At 41.5% G+C, this 19,001-nt stretch overlaps 1 protein-coding gene across 1 annotated transcript; it reads right to left on the bottom strand.

Annotated features, from left to right (window-relative positions):
* Positions 1–3,619: 3,619 nt before the first annotated feature.
* LOC118365044 (zinc finger protein OZF-like) lies at positions 3,620–16,820 on the bottom strand. Its single transcript, XM_035746944.2, has 2 exons — positions 16,517–16,820; positions 3,620–5,633 (listed from the first exon to the last, which is right to left on the bottom strand). The coding sequence occupies exons 1-2, from the start codon at positions 16,680–16,682 to the stop codon at positions 4,306–4,308; spliced, it is 1,494 nt and encodes a 497-aa protein (XP_035602837.1). The 5' UTR covers positions 16,683–16,820; the 3' UTR covers positions 3,620–4,305.
* Positions 16,821–19,001: the final 2,181 nt, after the last annotated feature.

Raw genomic sequence — 19,001 nt, 5'->3', positions numbered from 1 at the left:
TGGAAGATTCCCAGAGGAATCAGGAGGGAATAAGCAGGAAATCCTCCAACCAGGGTTTTTGGAAAATTTGGGAAAGCTACCAGAATTTTGCAACCCTAGTCATGATAATAATCAGAGAACCTTGGCCTCCAGCTGGCTTTAGTGATACCTCTATGTGGAGATTTGGGACATCGTTTGGTAATCCCTAGAATATTATACTCATTGTTATTTACTTATTCAGCAATAAAGTCTACATTTTAGCCCCCAACAAAACCTTAACTATAGAATGAGAAGACTATACACATTTTACATAGAAATGTACAAAAGCATTGCAGAGGAAAACACATAGGTGTACACCCTGAATTTGTTCTGATGTTGGAATATTTTAAGGAGCGAGATATCCTTCTTCCTCTCCACCTTTTCCACATCTTTCTCTCTTGTTTCCAAACTATCCCTCTTCTTCTCCAGCATCTCTTTCTCAAGACTGTTGTTTTTCTTCTCCACTCACTATCTTCTTCTCCAACTCTTTATCCTCTTCCCCAAACTTTTGTCTCATACTATATCAAGATACCAGTACCAGGAATGATGATAGGCGTTTGCTCCAGATCAGTGATTCTCAAACCCCTCCTCGGGCACCCCCAGACGTTTCACCATTTTTTTGTAGTCCTGAACTAGCTCACCTGATTCACCTAATCAAGGGCTTGATAATTAGTTGACAAGTTGTATCAGATGTGCTAGCTCTAGAATAGATCAAATACATGGAACAGCCGGGGGTCCCTGACGATAGGTTTGAGAACCCCGTAGTTAGTCAACCACAGACCAATCATAACACCCTCAGAAAATGTGATAAATAATTACAATTACTGTAGAAAAATGAAGTACAGAGAAAGAAAATACAACCTCTCTCTTTCCGTTGACATACACAATTCCCTTTGCCACAGCCCTCTTGAGTCTTCACATGCTTGTCCTCCATCTCTGCAGTTACAGTTGAAGTCGGAAGTTTACATACACCTTAGCCAAATACATTTAAACTCGGTTTTTCACAATTAAAGACATTTAATCCTAGTAAAAATTCCCTGTCTTCGGTCAGTTAGGATCACCATTTAATTTTAAGAATGTGAAATGTCAGAATAATAGTAGAGTGATTTATTTCAGCTTTTATTTCTTTCATCACATTCCCAGTGGGTCAGAAGTTTACATACACTCAATTAGTATTTGGTAGCATTGCCTTTCAATTCATTTCCATAACTGCAACAATGAGAGTTGGTCTGATGTCTTGACAGGATAACAACATTTTCTGAATTATGATGCCTTGCCGTTTAGTACTCTGAGGCGTCATAGTACCATCGTCATGACACATACAAGCAGAGGTTTAGTTTATTAGGATTATCATTAACTACTGTACATGCAAGCACTCTTCCTGGGGTCCACATAAAACATTATGTTCTGTGCTTGGTCATCTATTTGAAAGACAATAACATAAGATATTACATAAAATTCAAAATACAAAACTAAAATAAGAGTTGTATTAAAGAAAGACACCAAGAGAAAACAAAATACTATTGACACTATTCATATATATATATATACAGTTGAAGTTTACATACATCTTAGCCAAATACATCAAAATACATTTAAACTCAGTTTTTCACAATTAAAGACATTTAATCCTAGTAAAAATTCCCTGTCTTAGGTCAGTTTGGATCACCACTTTATTTTAAGAATGTGAAATGTCAGAATAATAGTAAAGAATGATTTATTTAAGCTTTTACTTCTTTCATCATATTCCCAGTGGGTCGGAAGTTTATATGCACTCAATTAGTATTCAGTAGCATTGCCTTTAAATTGTTTAACTTGGGTCAAACGTTCCACAAGCTTCCAACAATAAGTTGGGTGAATTTTCCTCCTGACAGAGCTGGTGTAACTGAGTCAGGTTTGTAGGCCACAGTTTTTCGCACACACTTTTTCAGTCCTGCGCACAAATTTTCTATAGAATTGAGGTCAGGGCTTTGTGATGGCCAATCCAATACCTTGACTTGTTGTCCTTAAGCCATTTTGCCACAACTTTGGAAGTATGCTTGGGGTCATTGTCCATTTGGAAGACCCATTTGCGACCAAGCTTGAACTTTCTGACTGATGTCTTGAGATGTTGCTTCAATATATCCACAATTTTCTCTCCTCATGATGCCATGTATTTTGTGAAGTGCACCAGTCCCTCCTGCAGCAAAGCACACCCGCAACGTGATGCTATTACCCCCGTGCTTCACGGTTGGGACGGCGTTCTTCGGCTTGCAAGCCTCTCCCTTTTTCCTCCTAACATAACAATGATCATTATGGCCAAACAGTTGTATTTTTGTTTCATCAGACCAGAGGACATTTCTCCAAAAAGTAAAGATTGTCCCCCCGTGCAGTTGCAAACCATAGTCTTTTTTTATGGCGGTTTTGGAGCAGTGGTTTCTTCCTTGCTTAGCGGCCTTTCAGGTTATGTCGATATAGGATTAGTTTTACTGTGGATATAGATACTTTTGTACCCATTTCCTCCAGCATCTTCACAAGGTCCTTTGCAGTTGTTCTGGGATTGATTTGCACTTTTCGCACCAAAGTACATTCATCTCTTGGAGACAGAACGCATCTCCTTCCTGAGCGGTATGACGGCTGCGTGGTCCCATGGTGTTTATACTTGCGTACCATTTGTACAGATGAACATGGTACCTTCAAGCATTTGGAAATTGCTCCCAAGGATGAAACAGACTACACATTTTTTTCTGAGGTCTTGGCTGATTTCTTTTGATTTTCCCACGAGGTCAAGCAAAGAAGTACTGAGTTTGAAGGTAGGCCTTGAAATACATCCACAGGTACACCTCCAATTGACTCAAATGATGTCGATTAGCAGAAGCTTCTAAAGCCATGACATCATTTTATGGAATTTTCCAAGCTGTTTAAATGTACAGTCAACTTAGTATATGTAAACTTCTGACCCAGTGGAATTGTGATACAGTGAATTATAAGTGAAATAATCTGTCTGTAAACAATTGTTGGAAAAAGTAGATGTCCTAACCGACTTGCCAAAACTATAGTTTGGTTGTGGAGTGGTTGAATAATGAGTTTTAATGACTCCAACCTAAGTATGTAAACTTCCGACTTCAACATTAGGTACATAGAGTCATTATTTTGAACTATTTTGAACCCTGGACTCAACTAATCATGCATCTGATTAATTTGATTCAATGCAATTACTGGCAGGCTACATGGCAGGCATTTTTTTTTTTAAAGACATTGTCTCACAGGTAATTTTACAGAATTAATGTAAGCCCCCAAACAACAAGCCTGATGTGGCACGTAATAAACAGCATTTGTGTTTTTGAAAGTAGGACAACTCTCACCCTGTTTTCACACATTCCCATTTACCCTTGCTTTTTTGGTTTGCTTCTGCCCCTGAAATCAGATTAAATTAAGTCTATATCAAATTGCTGCTGTAATGTTTATCACAGGAATACCTTTGCATAGCTACAGCACTCATGGATAATAGTAAAAACGGTTTTGATTGCACAAATTGAATTAGACAAATGCTTGAGAGTATATCATGTTTTAGGCTCCCTAAAATGATGGATAGAATTAACAGGCAGTTCAGCACTCCATAAACATTTAGCAAGCACTTTATTTTCCTCTACATTTTAATATACATGACCTTGAACAGCAATCTTCTGTTCACTATACAGAGAATGGAATACATATGCTCCCTTGTACGATGTATTTGTACATATTTGAGAGGCCTAAAACAGGACTTAAATATGGCCCCTGACTAAAACGGCTTTGGGTGGCAAGTTCAGAGCAAAATATCCATAGGCTATCTATCACCTTTCCTAACTGTGGTTATAAATAATATATATTTAAAAGTTAAAGAAACATGATTAGGAAGACAAATCAAACAGTTTAGAACAATATATTTAGCAAGATGAGCAATCTGAGCCACCAAAGACCTAGGGCAGGGCTGGATTAAGAATGACATGGTAAAAAAAAAAAATGAAAAAAAAAAATACCAGGACTCAAACCCCAGTTCCTGCGACGGTCAGTCAAACCCCTCAAATATTACACCAGAGGTCCAAAACCATTCGGCTAACAAGGTTGGTACTGGTGGCACTATGATCGCTACACTTACCCCAATTGTAGGCCAACAGAATATCATTCCTCCATTTATCTGAAACCTACAGCATGAATGACCCACACTTATGTTGCTTTTCTTTGTGTTTTCATATGAGTGTTGTCCTGTCCACATCCTGCCTTTTTATTCCCACCATCTGACAGATCTTTCTCCTCATTTCTTTCTTATTTCCTGTTTTCGTCCTGTTCTCTTTCTTTGTGGACGTTGTTTACATGCCTCACCAGATGAGCCTTCTGTGTGAATCCTTTACCACATACTGAGCAGACATGTTGTTTCTCTCCTGTGTGAGTCCGAATATGTTCATTTAGGTGTCCCTTCTGATAGAAGCTTTTCCCGCAATCACCACAGCTAAATGGTTTCACTCCTGTGTGAGTCAGTATGTGTGTCTTTAGGGCTGCCTTCTGATTGAAGCTTTTCCCACAGTCACCACAGCTAAATGGTTTCACTCCTGTGTGAGTCAATATATGCTTCCTTAGGTGCCCCTTATGATTGAAACATCTTCCGCAGTCAACACAGCTAAATGGTTTCTCTCCTGTGTGAGTCAGCATATGCCTCCTTAAGTCTCCCTTGTAACTAAAGCTTTTCCCGCAGTCACTACAGTTAAACGGTTTCTCCCCTGTGTGAGTCCGTATATGTTCGGTTAGGAGCCACTTCTGATTAAAGCTTTTTTTCCCACAGTCACCACAGCTAAATGGTTTCTCTCCTGTATGGGTTCGAATATGTTCGGTTAGATGTCCCTTCTGAATGAAGCTTTTACCACAGTCTCCACAGCTGAATGGTTTTTCTCCTGTGTGAGTCCGTACATGGTTGGTTAGATGCTGCTTGCGTTTGAAGCTTTTCCCGCAGTCACCACAACTAAATGGTTTCTCTCCTGTCTCTCCTGTATGAGTCCTCATGTGCCTGGACAGAACCCCTTTGTATTTGAAGGTCTTGCCACAAATTGAGCAGGGTTTCTCCACGTGACAGAGTCGAACATGGGCCTTCAGTTTACAGGTAGAGTGGTACTGTTTTTTGCAGAATCTGCATTCCCTGGGTCTCATCTTAGTGAGAGTCAAGTGCCTCTGCAGGTCAGCTTTCAGAGCAAATGTTTCACCACAGTCACGGCAGCGTTGATTTTTTATAGACGTGGTGTGGCTGGAGTCATTGTTTTGATTATTTAGGTGGGTCACATTGCCAAAAGGTTTGAGATCCACTAGTTTAGAGTCACTATCTCTGTTCTCCAAGGTCTGGGGTTGGGGAAGAGTCAAGGGCTGAAGTGTGTCCTCCTGATCACATTCACTTTTCACACAAGGAGTGAATTTGAACTCTATGATATCAGCCTCCATCCCTTGAACCTTCTCTTTCTCCTGACTGGTACAGAGTTCCTCCTGTTCCTCTTTAATCTGTGTGGGCTCTGGATCCTCCTGCCCCAGTCTCGTGCTCCACTCCTGCTCACAGTGCTGCTGCTCAAAGGGAACCTCTTCAGAGACAGCAAGAGAGAGCTGCAGGGAGTCTGGAGGGAAGGAGAAAGGAGCAGATATGATCTATTCAGCCTTTAGACATCAGGGTCAATTTGAATTGAAGTCAGTAAATTCAGAAAAAAAAAAAAAACAGAAATTCCAATTCTATAAAATAAAAACTTGAAATCCATTTTCAATTACTTCTTTGCATCTCTTCTTAGTCTTACACGTACCCCCAAATCATGTCTCAAAGCAACTTCAAAAGTCCACTATCACAAGATACTTGTATTCAGACCCCTTCACTTTTTCCACATTTTTGTTACGTTACAGCCTAATTATAAAATGTATAAAATGAATGTTTCCTCAATCTATACACAATATCCCATAATGACAAAGCGAAAACAGGTTTTTAGAAATTTTAGCAAATGTATTCAAAATTTTAAAAAACACCTTATTTACATAAGTATTCAGACCCTTGGCTATGAGACTCGAAATTCAGCTCTGGTGCATCTTGTTTCTATTGATTATCCTTAAGATGTGTCTACAACTTGGAGTCCATCTGTGGTAATTGCAATTGATTGGACATGATTTGGAAAGGCACACTCCTGTCAATATAAAGTCCCACAGTTGACAGTGCATGTCAGAGCGGAAACCAAGTCATGAGGTCGAAGGAATTATCTGTAGAGCTCCGAGACAGGATTGTATCCAGGCACAGATCTGGGGAAGCGTACCAAAAAAAGTCTGCAACATTGAAGGTCCCCAAGAACACAAGTGGCCTCCGTAATTCTTAACTGGAAGTTTGGAAGCACCAAGACTCTTCCTTGTCAGGATCGAGGGAAAGATAAATGGCGCGAAGTACAGAGAGATCCTTGATGAAAATCTGCTCCAGAGCGCTCAGGACCTCCGACTGGGGGCGAAGGTTCACCCTCCAACAAGAAAAAGACAATCACACAGCCAAGACAATGCAGGAGTGGCTTCAGGACATGTCTCTAAATGTCCTTGAGTGGCCCAGCCAGAGCTCGGACTTAAACCTGATCTAACATCTCTGGAGAGACCTGAAAATAGCTGTGCAGCAACGCTCCCCATCCAGCCTGTCAGGGCTTGAGAGGATCTGCAGAGAAGAATAGAATAAACTCCCCATATACAGGCGTGCCAAGTTTGTAGCGTCATACCCAAGAAGACTCGAGGCTGTAATCTCTGCCAAAGGTGCTTCAACAAAGTACTGAGTCAAGGGTCTGAATACTTGTTTCCATTTGCTAAAATGTCTAAAAAACAGTTTTTCCTTTGTCATTATGTAGTATTGTGTATAGACTGATGAGGGGGGGGGAAATGACTTAATCAATTTTCGAATAATATAATGAAGTCTGGTTTAACAGCAATGCGTCAGTGTCTTTCATCCTGGCCATGCATTAGCCAAGTAGCCCATCAATGGAAGGATTTTAAATGGTGTACTCGTAAGAATGCCTTGAAATATGAGGTTTTTGCATCATTCACAAATCACATAGTTACCTGCATACTTCATTTTGCTTGTTCAAGTATCCATCCCATTTTCAAAGAGTGAGTCTTGTCTGATTACCAAATAAGCACTCCTCCAAACTTATTTAAATGATTCAGTCCTATAATTCCATATCGTCGGCAAATATATCTTTGCAATTGAAAACGCGCTGTTAGGTTCTAAATAAACGGAGTTAAAAACTCAGACGATTAGTAAAGCTCAAACCAAGTTTATTCGCCCACTGGGTCACACAGCTGCTTAAGACAAAGACATGCTCCCACCAGCACCAGTATTTATACCCACCTTAAGGTATACATTTTGATCAACTTTTCTCTAAACATGACATCTTTGTTGCTAGGCAGGACGTGGGTAATAAACTGTTCCTTGTCCCTTCATGTGACCTGACCTCTGCTGCCATTCCTCACTAATCCACTGCTATCCACCCTCATCAGTGACCACAACCATGTGATTTACTATGTAAGGGAAAAGGCACTCTCTGAGCCCATGGCTCATACCCACCCTTAATTGACCCCAACATTTACATTCCAACATTAACTTCTGGTGTAGCAAGTATTTCAAATTTACAACCCAACAAGTGCCACATTTCTAGAGTGCAAATGTGATGCGCAAAGGCATTTAGGCCTACATGTTGAAGCCAAATAGAACATTGTAGACTGCAAACATATTAAGCAAAACTGGATTCATTTATCTGTTGCTATTATTTGTTACTGCATGCTATTTAATAAACGCTATCAATTTACAAATGGGCTATGAAGAGAATATTCTGTGCCCTCCAGCCGAATTGGAGTTGATAAGGCAAAGACCATCAATAACCTACAACCTACACCGGACTAGGATGAGAATATTCTTTGCCCTCCAGCCGAATTGGAGTGGATGATATCGCAAAGACCATCAAAAACCTACACAACTTGAGACAACAGCATGCAGTACTAAGCCAAGGAGAACCTTGATTGGCCAGTGAGTGATCAAGCTCTCGTCACACCCTCAACTTATTTATTCATCAAAACCCAGCCCTTTTGTGCCACCACCAGCGAGACAGTATAGACATTTTTGGTTGTGTTCCCTTGCCTGTGTGTGTTTTGGGCCGTTCGTAAATTCTGAGCGTTTCGGTCTCAGAGTGCACACTGGACCCTCTGGCTGAGGAGTAGGATTGATCCGAGCGTTCTGACCTCAAAACGGCAGTCAAACACCCAAGCTAACAGCTACTTCCAGGCACAAATGAGAGAATACCTCACTCTGACCATTTTACTAGTCCTAGCAGATCTGGTTCGAATGTTTTAGTGGGTAACTAGACAATGTTGCGATAGGTTGAACCACACAAAAAGGTATCTATTGGAAGGCTCCATCCACGACATTTCAAGCTGGCTGTGGAGTGAGCTTACGGAACATTCTTAACTGCGTTACACTGGCAACAATTTAATGACGTTTTTTTTTGCTGATGTTTACTGACAACTGTCATAACTTGGTACTTGGTCGTTCATATATTCCTCAATTATTCTGCGCTCTGGCACTCTCATTCTTATATTGGAGTAGATTGCCCGTGCTGATATGTAAAATACAGGGTTTTGGTTTTTGACATACATCAGCAACGTCTGTCCAGCGAAACACTAGCAGTAATCCAATATTTTTGCGACAGCTATACGAGCAGAGATGTAGAGGCGAAGCGAGAGGGTCGACTCCGCCCAAAATCTGTCTGTGCGAAATCAAGCGTTAAGCAGACCAATAGTTTTTGTATGGGGGGGTAACGAGTGTCAAATTTGGTCAAGATAAAAGTGAATTGCTATGTTGATAGGTAAGGCTTATTTGATCAAATATAAGTTTCATAATGCTTGGGTTGTTAAGTGTAATGCACGTGACATTCCAGCAATTTTGCGCAAAAAGATTTTATATCGGAGTTGCGCCTGTTGTTCACATGCATATCTGGCCTCTCATTGGCTAGAATGTTCCCACCTGATCTCGCCGCCTGCCTTTTGCAGACATGTATTTCCATTGTTAGAGCGGTTAGCCGACCATCTTGTCAATATAATCACAAGTCTTCGGTGAAAGTGATGACCCTTCTGATTCACTTCCATATCCTTTCCCATATTGTTGTGAATTGGCTTCAAGATAACGAAATTCATGAAAACGCGCAGAGGTCATTTAAGATCAATCTATCAAATGCCTTTTTTGAAGTATATTAAAGAGCTAGAGTCTATTTTCCTGAATTTCCGCTTGACTGATGTGCCCAAAGTAAGCTGCCTGTTACTTAGGCCCAGAAGCCAGGATATGCATATAATTAGTAGCATTGGATAGAAAACACTTTGAAGCTTCTAGAAATTATTTTATAATGTCTGAGACTATAACACAATTGATATGGCAGGCGAAATTCCAAAGGAAAACCAACCAGAAATGTTTTTTTTTTGAGCTCCCAGGCTCTAATAATGGAAAGCTATTGGTTCAATGTAATTCCAGCTTCCAGATTGCAATTCCTATGGCTTCCACTAGATGCCAACAGTCTGTTGGACCCACTCACTGTCACAGTCATACTCTGGACCTAGTTTTGTCCCATGGAATAAATGTTGTGGATCTTAATGTTTTTCCTCATAATCCTGGACTATCGGACCACCATTTTATTACATTTGCAATTGCAACAAATAATCTGCTCAGACCCCAACCAAGGAACATCAAAAGTCCTGCTATAAATTCACAGACAACACAAAGATTCCCCAAGGACGCCAGAGGACAAAAATCAGTTAACCACCTAACTGAGGAACTCAATTTAACCTTGCGCAATACCCTAGATACAGTTGCACCCCTAAAAACTAAAAACATTTATCATAAGAAACTAGCTCCCTGGTACACAGAAAATACCTGAGCTCTGAAGCAAGCTTCCACACCAAACTGGAAGTCTTCCGACTAGCTTGGAAAGACAGTACCGAAGAGCCCTTACTGCTGCTCGATCATCCTATTTTTCTAACTTAATTGAGGAAAATAAGAACAATCCGAATTTCATTTTTGATAATGTCGCAAAGCTAACTAAAATGCAGCATTCCCCAAGAGAGGATGGCTTTCACTTCTGCAGTGAGAAATTCATGAACTTCTTTGAGGAAAAGATCATGATTATTAGAAAGCAAATTACGGACTCCTCTTTAAATCTGCATATTCCTTCAAAGCTCAGTTGTCCTGAGTCTGCACAACTCTGCCAAGACCTAGGATCAAGAGAGACGCTCAAGTGTTTTAGTACTATATCTCTTGACACAATGATGAGCTGCATACTGGACCCTATTCCAACTAAACTACAGAAAGAGCTGCTTCCTGTGCTTGGCCCTCCTATGTTGAACATAATAAACGGCTCTCTATCCACCGGATGTATACCAAACTCACTAAAAGTGGCAGTAATAAAGCCTCTCTTGAAAAAGCCAAACCTTGACCCAGAAAATATAAAAAACTAATCGGCCTATATCGAATCTTCCATTCCTCTCAACATTTTTAGAAAAGGCTGTTGAGCAGCAACTCACTGCCTTCCTGAAGACAAACAATGTACACAAAATGCTTCAGTCTGGTTTTAGACCCCAACATAGCACTGAGACTGCACTTGTGAAGGTGGTAAATAACCTTTTAATCTGCCCTCATGCTCCTAGACCTTAGTGCTGCTTTTGATACCATCGATCACCACATTCTTTTGGAGAGATTGGAAACCCAAATTGGTCTACACGGACAAGTTCTGGCCTGGTTTAGATCTTATCTGTCGGAAAGATATCAGTTTGTCTCTGTGAATGGTTTGTCCTCTGACAAATCAACTGTAAATTTCGGTGTTCCCCAAGGTTCCGTTTTAGGACCACTATTGTTTTCACTATATATTTTTACCTCTTGGGGATGTCATTCGAAAACATAATGTTAACTTTCACTGCTATGCGGATGACACACAGCCGTACATTTCAATGAAACATGGTGAAGCCCCAAAATTGCCCTTGCAAGAAGCATGTGTTTCAGACATAAGGAAGTGGATGGCTGCAAACTTTCTACTTTTAAACTCGGATAAAACAGAGATGCTTGTTCTAGGTCCCAACAAACAAAGAGATCTTCTGTTGAATCTGACAATTAATCTTAATGGTTGTACAGTCGTCTCAAATAAAACTGTGAAGGACCTCGGCGTTACTCTGGACCCTGATCTCTCTCTTGAAGAACATATCAAAACCATTTCAAGGACAGCTTTTTTTCCATTGCAAAAATCAGAAACTTTCTGTCCAAAAATGATGCAGAAAAATTAATCCATGCTTTTGTCACTTCCTAGGTTAGACTACTGCAATGCTCTACTTTCCGGCTACCCGGATAAAGCACTAAATAAACTTCAGTTAGTGCTAAATACGGCTGCTAGAATCCTGAATAAAACCAAAAAAGTTGATCATATTACTCCAGTGCTAGCCTCCCTACACTGGCTTCCTGTCAAGGCAAGGGCTGATTTCAAGGTTTTACTGCTAACCTACAAAGCATTACATGGACTTGCTCCTACCTATCTCTCTGATTTGGTCCTGCCGTACATACCTACACGTACGCTACGGTCACAAGACGCAGGCCTCCTAATTGTCCCTAGATTTTCTAAGCAAGCAGCTGGAGGCAGGGCTTTCTCATATAGAGCTCCATTTTTATCGAATGGTCTGCCTACCCATGTAAGAGACACAAACTCGGTCTCAACATTTAAGTCTTTACTGAAGACTCATCTCTTCAGTGGGTCATATGATTGAGTGTAGTCTGGCCCAGGAGTGGGAAGATGAACGGAAAGGCTCTGGAGCAATGAACCGCCCTTGCTGTCTCTGCCTGGCCGGTTCCCCTCTTTCCACTGGGATTCTCTGCCTCTAACCCTATTACAGGGGCTGAGTCACTGGCTTACTGGGGCTCTCTCATACCGTCCCTGGGGGGGTGCGTCACTTGAGTGGGTTGAGTCACTGAAGTGATCTTCCTCTCTGGGTTGGCGCCCCCCCCCCTTGGGTTGTGCCGTGGCGGAGATCTTTGTGGGCTATACTTGGCCTTGTCTCAGGATGGTAAGTTGGTGGTTGAAGATATCCCTCTAGTGGTGTGGGGGCTGTGCTTTGGCAAAGTGGGTGGGGTTATATCCTTCCTGTTTAGCCCTGTCTGGGGGTGTCCTCGGATGGGGCCACAGTGTCTCCTGACCCCTCCTGTCTCAGCCTCCAGTATTTATGCTGCAGTAGTTTGTGTCGGGGGGCTAGGGTCAGTTTGTTATATCTGGAGTACTTATCCTGTCCTATTTGGTGTCCTGTGTGAATTTAAGTGTGCTCTCTCCAATTCTCTCTTTCTTTCTCTCGGAGGACCTGAGCCCTAGGACCATCTGACATGATGACTCCTTGCTGTCCCCAGTCCACCTGGCCGTGCTGCTGCTCCAGTTTCAACGGTTCTGCCTTATTATTATTGGGCCATGTTGGTCATTCATGAACATTTGAACATCTTGGCCATGTTGTTATAATCTCCACCCGGCACAGCCAGAAGAGGACTGGCCACCCCACATAGCCTGGTTCCTCTCTAGGTTTCTTCCTAGGTTTTGGCCTTTCTAGGGAGTTTTTCCTAGCCACCGTGCTTCTACACCTGCATTGATTGCTGTTTGGGGGTTTAGGCTGGGTTTCTGTACAGCACTTTGAGATATCAGCTGATGTACGAAGGGCTATATAAATAAATTTGATTTGTTCATTGTTTTAGGCTTGTTTCTTCAAAAACGAGCAAGAATATAGAGTTTTTGTACAAAGACTCCTGGTTCAAAATCAGTCTGTTGGTGCGCACGGTGAAGAGCACACCAATAGACTGCGCGCTTACTAATTTGACTTTTCTATTGAGCATACTTCTTTCCATATTAAATATTATAATTTATTTACATTTTTGGATACCTGAGGATTGGATAGAAATGTAGTTTGACTTGTTTGAACAAAGTTTAATGGTAGCTTTTTGGACTCCTTTGTCTGCATGTTGAACGAGTGGATTACTGAAATCGATGGCACCAACTAAAACAGACTTTTTGGGATATAAAGAAGGATTTAATCTAACAAAACAAACATTCATGTTGTAGCTGGGACACTTGGGATTGCAAACAGAGGAAGATTTTCAAAAGTAAGTGATTTATTTAAATCGCTATTTGTGATTTTATGAAGCCTGTGCTGGTTGAAAATATGTTGTGGGTGCCATCCTCAAACAATCACGCATTGTATGCTTTCGCTGTAAAGCCTATTGTAAATAGGACAACGCTGTTAGATTAACCAAGAATTTAAGCTTTTAAATGATTTAAGATACTTGTATGTTTAATATTACAATTATTTATTAGAATTGAACACCCTCCACGGGATGCTGTCGACAGGTGTCCCGCTAGCAGGACGGCCTATCCCTAGAGCCCTCAATGGAACGCCCGGGATCAGAGATAGATAAAATAAAAATAAAATGTTTAAAGCCCTATTTGCACAGGAGTAGTATTACTAGAGAACGTTGGTTATGCAACCATTACCCCACAATGTCTGTTATTCCAGAGGACGATTTGGACTGGATTAGTTTGTTCAAAACTGGCCCCTGTAAATACATTTTTTTAAATAAATGGATTGTTATGCAGAAGCCTGGATGTTTTTATTCTAGGAATTAGAAGACCTATCAACCTGTCCAGGCGATAGCAGGCTACACTGAGAACTTGCGCTTGGCTCCCAAGTTTCTAAGCCATATCAAGCCATCTTTGGTATAGTGTCGCCATAATATTTGAATTGAGGAAGTGATCATCATTATTTTAGCGATCAGAAGGTAGATGTCCAAAAATTTCCAGTCAAAAGTTTGGACACACACACACACACAACTACTCATTCCAGGGTTTTTCTTTATTTGTACTATTTCCTACATTGTAGTAACCAAAATAAGTGTTAAACAAATCAAAATATATTTTATATGAGATTCTTCAAAGTAACTACCCTTTGCCTGACAGCTTTGCACATTCTTGGCATTCTCTCAACCAGCTTCCTGAGGTCATCACCTGGAATGCATTTCAATTAATAGGTGTGCATTGTTAAAAGTAAATTATTTTTGAGCTTAGTTGGTCAACTTGCAGTGTACAAATTAATTATTTTTATGTCTTTCCGGCCATGATTAAGCTGACACCTGCTCGCCGAACAACTCATTCCACTATCATGGGCATTAATATGCAATTGGTTCCCCCTTCGCTGCTACAAGAGCCTCTACTCTTCTGGGAAGGCTTTCCACTTTCCCTTCACTGGAACAAAGGGACCTAGCCTGAAACATGAAAAACAGACCCAGATAATTATTCCTACTCCACCAAACCTTACAGTTGGCACCTATGCATTGGGACAGGTAGCGTTCTCGTGGCATCTGCCCAAAACCAGATTAGTCTGTCGGACGTCCAGATGCTGAAGCGTACTTCATCACTCCAGAGAACGGCTTTCCACTGCTCCAGAGTCCAATGGCGGCGATCTTTACACCACTCCAGCCGACGCTTGGCATTGCACATGGTGATCTTAGGCTTGTGTACGGCTGCTCAGCCATGGAAACCCAAAGTTCCCAACGAACAGTTCTTGTGCTGACGTTGCTTCCAAAGACAGTTCACCCGAGCAGCAATTTGACAAACTGACTTGTTGGAACGGTGGCATCCTATGACAGTGCCATGTTGAAAAAGTCACTGAGCTCTTCAGTGACACCATTCTACTGACAATGGTCGTCTTTGGAGATTGCATGGCTGTGTGCTCGATTTTACACACCTGTCAGCAACAGGTGTGGCTGAAATAGCCAAATCCACTAATTTTAAGTGGTGTCCACATACTTTTGTATATGTAGTGTGTTTAGCTAGCTTCTAGCCTAGTGTTTGATATGCAATGCGATCTCCTCGTAAGTCTCAGGCATTGGCTGTGAGACACACTCCTTTGACCCTCTTCTCACGCTCTCACAGCACACCTCATATCACACGCATTAAAAATACTGCTTTTATTTTTCTAATTAGTCCACTGTATAGTGAGCACGTACATTTTTCAACTGTGCTCCAAATAGTTTTGAAATCAGAGCATGCGATCTCATCTGCGCCGGCAACTTAACATCACGAACAAAACCTCTAATTGTCCTGTCTTGCCACGGCACTTTGAACCCGTGGCACATTGAAGCATTTCATTAGTCTAGGGACGGCAGGTAGCCTAGTGGTTAGAGCGTTGGACTAGTAACCGAAAGGTTGCTAGATCGAATTCCGGAGCTGACAAGATGTAAATCTGTTGTTCTGTCCCTGAACAAGGCAGTTAACCCACTGTTCCTAGACCATCATTGTAAATAAGAATGTGTTCCTTACTGACTTGCCTAGTTAAACAAAGGTTAACATTCTTTTTTCTATAGTTATGTAAGGGATCAACAGGATTGGATGCATGTTTTAAAGAAACACACCTCAAGATTAGAGTGGAGCTGAATGGAGAGAGAGAATGTTCTCCACTGAATTTATTTAACTAAAAGGATGTTGTCAACTAAATTAGGTTGCTGGTACTCCCATCCTTATAGCAGAATGCAGCCTTTTGACTTCATGTACAAAAGTCGATTTAATCACATTAGTCCCCTCATTTGGTGATTGTCATTTAGGCTGTGGCAACTTAAAAGCAGCAGACAGATAGATCTACAGTGTGTTTTAGCAGGGAAGTTTTGTAAGGTGACCTGATTTGTAACTATAAAAATAATTGTGTTGAACAGATTGTGAACCTAAAAGTGTCAATTTCATCCCCCCAAAAAGCTACAAGTAACAAAGTCGTCGAAGTTTGAGTGTTCATTTAAATGTTCAAAGCATCCTGAATACACCTGACCTATGGTTTTTATTTCCCACACTGGTCATAGTTTAGGCCTGTGTCAAAATACGTAGAATGGCAGGAAATTCGCTTTAAAAAAGTTAAATATCCCCCAGTCTCCCGTCTAGGGGGCTATGAAATTGAAACATCGGGCAACATCCGCTTGTTGGTATGGATGTATCCAAATTAATGTCAATAGAAAGCAGCTTAAACACACGCAAATGTAGCTACTGGCTGCAGAGGTCGTGACTGTATTAGCCGTAGCTAGTTGGCTAGCTAGCAAGCAAGAGGCAAAACGTTGCCAGCGACCATGGAACATAGCTATAGAATGAACTGGGCAGCGTCCATGAATATCGAACTAAATGAAAGACTGGGTCGCATCTAGCAACCAAAATATGAGAAAGTATTCAATATCTTGTCAAATATATATATATAACGTTAAATAAACACATTTTCCGGGTAAGTGGACTTTAGTATTGTTTTATTTGGCAACTGTGGTATGTATATACGCGGGATAAAGGCCTGAGTTCTGTACATTACCAGTTTGGGGAAAAATTGTCGGGCGTTTATCCCTTACAATAAGTACATAACCCTAGATCCCCTGGTAGATATCTACTAGCTACATACTAACCAATTCTACTTAGTTTTATCTTCGGTGTGATCCGCAGCAGTCTCCGTAGCCGATCATTCTCCTCCTTGTACTCTGCCACCGTTTTCTCAACTGCCGCGAAAATATCCAGGGCAGCTGCCGTTAAACGCTCATTTAAAAACACACGAAACGACTGTAGTTTAGACATTTTCGACAGAGTGAGGTGAGTAGTCGGCCTATTCCGTCCAGTCAGTAGGTCTTGAATCCGCAAGGAATGTTCATAACCAAAACAAACTAGTCTCCAAATCTTCCTACTTCCTTTTTCTTCCTCATTTGGGTTTCATGGTGAACTACACGCAAAAGGCGTATTGTCGCCACCAAATGGACGGGGGTGAAATATTTACAAAACAATTTAATTCCATAGGGGAAGGGAAATTAAGATGAATCCACACAAACTCCTCAAAAAGTATTAATAAAAAATATATACATTCCCATTCCTTCTGTCATTCGCAAACTCAAATACCCTGCTCAGTCTCTGGGGCCTGAGTGGGTGGGACTGCACAAGACAGTAACACACATGCATACTTCCAGATATTGTTGGTCTACCAGCCATGCAACTATTAACACATTTACCATGGCAGACATCCGTTTCCCTTAACACAAATACACATAAGCTGTTCATGTGATGTCACCATTACTCACTTGTTACAACATTTATTCTTTTACATTTTGCTCCTGGGCAATTCTCTTCTTCTAAACTAAATCTAGTTTTGTGGTTTTCTTCTTCTTTTGTGTTTAACAGCAGCTGGCGCACCAGGAAATGTGCAACAGCGCCGCCAGTTGGAAATGTACAAAGGAGCCAGACCAGTAGTAAAGGAAAACGATAACTAATTAAATCCAGGCAAACAGTGGTTATCATAACATCATAGACTGGCTAGTCAGTTGGTTTGCTAAGACAACTAAGAGGCTAGTTAACTAGCTAGTTAGCTATTGTTTTTTATTTGAACAAGAACAGAAGAATTGGTTTGGAAATGGCACAGATCTCCCGAGTGGTTACTCCAAGGTGGACTTTTCCTGTAACTGAGGTGCAGTGGCCCTTTGGCGCCCTATCTGGCATCACCCAGGTGGGTGCTACACAATGTTTGAGGAGTACCTTACCACAGAGCCTACAAAGAGGCTGGGGATGGCAATTCATTCACTTGAACTCAACGAGTGAACACACAATGCCAGGACGAGGCCAGTAAGCTGTGGTCCACCTTCCTTATCTCCCACAGTGATTAGCCAACCCTTACCATCATGGCTCCCATTTCTGTCCATTTTGGCCAGTACCGGGCCCGGCTGAGTTGTGTAGGTGAAGGCGAGCCCCCTAACAGAGTGCTTTCGGAAAGTATTCAGACCACGTGACTTTTTCCACATTTTGTTACATTACACCCTTATTCTAAAATGTATTAAATTGTTTTTCCCCCTCATCAATCTACACACAATACCTCATAATGACAAAGCAGAAACAGGTTTTTATAAATGCTTGCTAATGTATAAAAATAAAAACCTGAAATATCCCATTTATATAAGTATTCAGACCCTTTACTCAGTACTTTGTTGAAGCACCTTTGGCACCGATTACAGCGTTGTCTTCTTGGGTATGACGCTACAAGGTTGGCACACCTATATTTGAGGAGTTTCTCCCATTCTTCTCTGCAGATCCTCTCAAGCTCTGTTAGGTTGGATGGGGAGCGTTGCTGCACAGCTATTTTCAGGTCTCTACAGAGATGTTAGATCAGGTTCAAGTCCGGGCTCTGGCTGGGCATTCAGAGACTTGTCGCAAAGCCATTCCTGCATTGTCTTGGCTGTGTGCTTAGGGTTGTTGTCCTGTTGGAAGGTGAACCTTCACCCCAGGTCCTGAGCAAGTTTTCATCAAGGATCTCTCTGTACTTTGCTCCGTTCATCTTTCCATCGACCCTGACGAGTCTCCCAGTCCCTGCAACTGAAAAACACCCCCACAGCACGATGCTGCCACCTCCATGCTTCACCGTAGCGATGGTGCCAGATTTCCTCCAGACGTGATGCTTGGCATTCAGGCCAAAGAGTTCAATCTTGATTTCATCAGACCAGAGAATCTTGTTTCTTTAGGTGCCTTTTGGCAAACTCCAAACGGGCTGTCATGTGCCTTTTACTGAAGATTGGCTTCCGTCCGGCCACTCTAACATAAAGGCCTGGACTGGGTGGAGTTTTGCTGGACACAGTTAAAAAATTGCTATTTAAAAGCATTTTGTTGTGTTAAAGCCTGAATTTAAAATGGATTAAATTGCGATTTTGTGTCACAGGCCTACACACAATAGCCCATAATGTTAGATTGCATCATCTGATGGTCTGTTGGGGAGGTATGCAAATTGGAGTGGGTCTACAGTGTCTGGGATGATGGTGTTATGTAATAGTATTCCACTGTGTAATAGGATTCCACCTTCCTCCTATATTGTCCTTTTGATGTCTCGCCGGAGGTGGTAGCAGGCTTTCTTGTCCCTGTCCC

Source organism: Oncorhynchus keta, chromosome 32, assembly GCF_023373465.1.
Source record: "Oncorhynchus keta strain PuntledgeMale-10-30-2019 chromosome 32, Oket_V2, whole genome shotgun sequence".
Classification (NCBI taxonomy): domain Eukaryota; kingdom Metazoa; phylum Chordata; class Actinopteri; order Salmoniformes; family Salmonidae; genus Oncorhynchus; species Oncorhynchus keta.
Note: the sequence above shows the minus strand (reverse complement) of the source record. Positions and strands in the feature narration are given on the sequence as shown.